The sequence below is a fragment of the Lolium rigidum genome, chromosome 6 (assembly GCF_022539505.1).
Source record: "Lolium rigidum isolate FL_2022 chromosome 6, APGP_CSIRO_Lrig_0.1, whole genome shotgun sequence".
In the NCBI taxonomy this organism is placed as follows: domain Eukaryota; kingdom Viridiplantae; phylum Streptophyta; class Magnoliopsida; order Poales; family Poaceae; genus Lolium; species Lolium rigidum.
Genome location: NC_061513.1, coordinates 321,033,998 through 321,038,046, shown reverse-complemented (window position 1 = coordinate 321,038,046; position 4,049 = coordinate 321,033,998). Strand labels below are relative to the sequence as shown.

The 4,049-nt window shown below is 40.0% G+C and overlaps 1 protein-coding gene across 1 annotated transcript; it reads left to right on the top strand.

Moving 5' to 3' along the window:
- Positions 1-569: 569 nt before the first annotated feature.
- LOC124661042 (anthranilate O-methyltransferase 2-like) lies at positions 570-3,833 on the top strand. Its single transcript, XM_047198901.1, has 4 exons — positions 570-755; positions 912-1,322; positions 2,843-3,112; positions 3,315-3,833. The coding sequence occupies exons 1-4, from the start codon at positions 681-683 to the stop codon at positions 3,678-3,680; spliced, it is 1,122 nt and encodes a 373-aa protein (XP_047054857.1). The 5' UTR covers positions 570-680; the 3' UTR covers positions 3,681-3,833.
- Positions 3,834-4,049: the final 216 nt, after the last annotated feature.

Sequence of the window (4,049 nt, the reverse complement as noted above, 5' to 3'; positions counted from 1 at the left end):
TCTATACATAGCATATTATAGAAAATTTAGTGTCGGAAATTAGAATTTACAAAAAATTAAGCCGATAAATGGCCGACCGATAAAATCGATTAATAGTCTGATAAGCGATTAATCTCCATTTTGAGGCTGACCGATAAGTTAGCGATTCACGATTTCTTGAACATTGCTCAAATCAAAACAAACGTAACGGATCATGATGAATTTGAAAGCTCGGTTCGAGAGTATCGTAATGGTAGTGTTTTGAAGCTAGGTATCGATTTCAAAATGTTGATGTGCCATATATTCTGGAAACTAAAAGTTCAAATAAACAAAGACATAAGGAAGGTGGACTTTGATCAGAAACAAAACATCAACCGCAGCTAGAAGTCATTTTTCTTGTGCAAGCATTGTAAAGCATGATATTCCTTAACTAATATCATAAATTACTATCTCATCTGTCCAAACACCTAACTGACCAGTACTTCCTCGTTATGCTTGGACTCTCCCAGGTTAAGTGCATGGTCAGTCAAAGTGGGATGTCAAGTTAATAATACATTGTACGAATTCAAGACAGTGGAAAAAGAAGGGGGTGTGGCTTCGTCATTGGCTCTCTATAAATGATGAGCCGCTGTGGTCTACACATGTCACTCTTATGAAGCTAATCACCATCGATCACTCGTGAAGCTGAAAACTAGCTAGCTATGGATGCAACGAGCGGTGTTCGCATGGCTACTGGTAACGGAGAAAACAGCTACGCCGTCAACTCCAGGCTCCAAGTTTGTATCCCGCCACACTCTTGTGATTTACTGTTTACTGATGCAATCGCATATATCATTCGCAAAACTAAAGATGCATATGCATATAAAAAATTAAGGACTCCTCAACTCTCAACTAGCTAGCATTAAGCTCTATACTACTGTTCTTCCATGAAGGAGAAGGCCATTTTGGAGACATGGCCAGTGCTCAGGAAGGCCGTAGAAGAGGTGTATACCTCGCTCTCCACCCGCCGGAGCACCATGGTCGTCGCCGACCTCGGCTGCTCATCTGGTCCCAACACCCTGCTCTTCATCTCCGAGGTGATCGGCGCGGTCCGTGCCTATACTCAGAAGTCGGAAGAATGTGCGCGTGACGTGGAGGTGCAGTTCTTCCTCAATGACTTGCCCGGGAACGACTACAACCTCATCTTCCGCTCACTGGAGTACTTTGAGGACATCACCGGCGGGAAAGAGCTGGCGCCGCTGCACTACGTCGCAGGGCTTCCCGGATGCTACTACGGGAAGCTTTTTCCTCGCCAGAGCGTCCATATCTTCCACTCATCCTACTCCCTCATGTGGCGCTCCAAGGTACACACGCATAACCGTATATTAATTCCCTGCAGCTGAACGTGATAAGTCTTGTTCATGCTTTAGTTAATTAACAACGTCATATACCTCGTCTTTCAAATTTGCTTTTGTATATATGAATGAACAAAACATGTCAGTCGAATGGACTGAAAAGGTACGTAGTTCTGCTCATATGTTAGCTAGGTTTGGTGGATCGCGGATCTGCAAACCAAAATGTTCAGCATGCATGCATGGTAATGGTATACATAGCAAACAGGAAGACCGCTGAAAAAGAAGTCTCACAATAATTGTAGAACATTGAGATGTATATATGGAAGTTAGTGATGTGGTCATGTGAGTGAATTTGAAAGCAAATGGTATATGTTATACTAATAATGCATTTCTGTTAAAATAAACTTATCTAATACAGCCCTGTATGAATTCGCTATATATGTATATATTTCCTATGTTTCTTCTGAGGTAATTAACGCTATGTATTCTTGCTTATAAATACTAGTCCAATGTTTATGACATCTCAAACTGCAAATATATACATATAGAAAATGACTATGTACTCCTAGATACACGTATTCTCATGTTTAAATATACGAAATAGATTTATAAATTATACCACTTTATAATTTCTAATATACATATAATTAAATACTTTATACCTCAAAGTGAGTTTTGCTAATTTTTTATTAAGGTTTACATTCTTTATACCATTTGCATATATACTTATGTCTTGTACAGAAAAGTGGTATATAAAAAAACTAAGGGTTATGAGATATTATTTCATGTTATTTGAATTGAGGTATATTTGGAAGTACGTACCCAAGAGTATATAAAAAGAGTTCTATATACATACATGGGCGGACCCAGGTTAAAATTTTAGTGGGGGCAGAAATGTGCTAAGTAGTGAAAATATATTTGAGTGAGGGCAAACCAGTCTTTAGCCTAACTAATTACAAGGTGAGGGAAAATTGAGTGGGGGCAGCTGCCCCCCTTTACTATGTGTTGGATCCGCCCATGCTTATACATATATACGGCTAGGTGGGGCTGAATCGGGAAACGTCACACTGAATATGAGGATGCTACATGTAGTCGATCCATCCTTTAATTGGATAGTAAAAAAAATACAAATTGACAGAACAAAACACTTCATATGACCATTCAATTGACCGCTAGACATCGACTTCACCGGGAAAGAGTAGCACTATAATTTCGTACACCCTCCGTTCTGATTTACTCTACATTCTAGAAAAAATAATGCAAAATAGTGTTGCGTTTATTAGATATGTGAACAATCAATCCAAGCTACATTAAAAATAACAATGTCTAATAAAGAGAGCAAAACCACTTCGTTTTCGGTGTTCTTGTTGACTAAAATCTAAAAAAAATAGATTATTTTGGAACAAATTTTGGGGCTAGAATATAGACTATGTCAGAACGGAAGGAGTACGTTAGAATGTATTTATATCATGAAATGTAATTTTCCAAGAGCAATGTCTACTCTATAATTAATATAATTAATAACCTAGGTCCCTCGAGAGCTCTCAAGCTGCACTCACCTGAACGAAGGCAATATCTACATTGGAAAGACTACTCCTCCAACTGTGATTAAGCTCTTCCAAGAACAATTTCGGAAGGACTTTGAGTTGTTCCTTACATTGCGTTCACGAGAGCTTGTCCGTGGAGGTAGAATGTTGCTAACATTTCTTGGCCGAAAGAGTGAAGAGATGTTGATGCATGGGGAAGTTAGCAGCGTGCTTGAATTGGTTGCCAAATCTCTACAGCATCTGGTAAAAAAGGTATATGCACACTGCAACATGTGTTTTTCGGTTTTTCCCCATTAACTACTACACCAATACTCTGAAAGGAACATGTGCCATAAATTACTTTCCAGTTAGTTTCACAATGAAAATCAGTGGTAATAAAAATTCGTTAGCAGAAGAGTAGTTCTTAGTCCTTACACCCTATCTAAAGCATTTTTGTTCTGCTTGACATATATAGGGTCGTGTGGAGAAGAAGAAGCTGGACTCATTCAACCTGCCATACTACGCCCCATCAATGAAAGAGGTGAACACATTAATCAAGAAGAATGGTCTATTCAATGTTGAACAAATTAAACTCTTTGAATCAAATTGGGACCCACAAGATGACTTGGATGGTGATGTGGTACTTGATTCGGCTAGTAGTGGGAAAAATGTTGCCCAGTGCATAAGGGCGGTATTGGAGCCGCTCATTGTAGACCACTTCGGTCAAGACATTATTGAGGAGTTATTCATGGTATTTGCTGTCACCGTTGCAAAGCATCTCGAGAAAGGCAAGGCAAAGTATCCCATCATCATGGTGTCCTTGAAGAAGGACATGCCTTAAACTAGTATGTACTCTAGAAGAGCATCCAGACATGAACAAAGCGAGAAACAACGACCACAACATTTATCTCACCCTTATGTATCAGACCGTCTCCGGTCTAGTTTTATTGCATAGCTTTGCTTGTCCCATTTGAATAACAAACACTCAATTATTCTAGTAAACATAAGGCCCCCACAAACTACTCCCATACTGTGCATGTCCATTAACATTTTGTCCTATAAGGGCGGAGGTAGTAAGAGCATCCCAGCCGTTGGGCTCCCCAGACCGAAATCCGACGCTATTTACCGCCGGATGGATGTATTTTGTGGCTTGGGGAGACCCATTTTCCCAGCGGCGAGCCCATGGTCGCCTGCTTACGCTCACCCACCG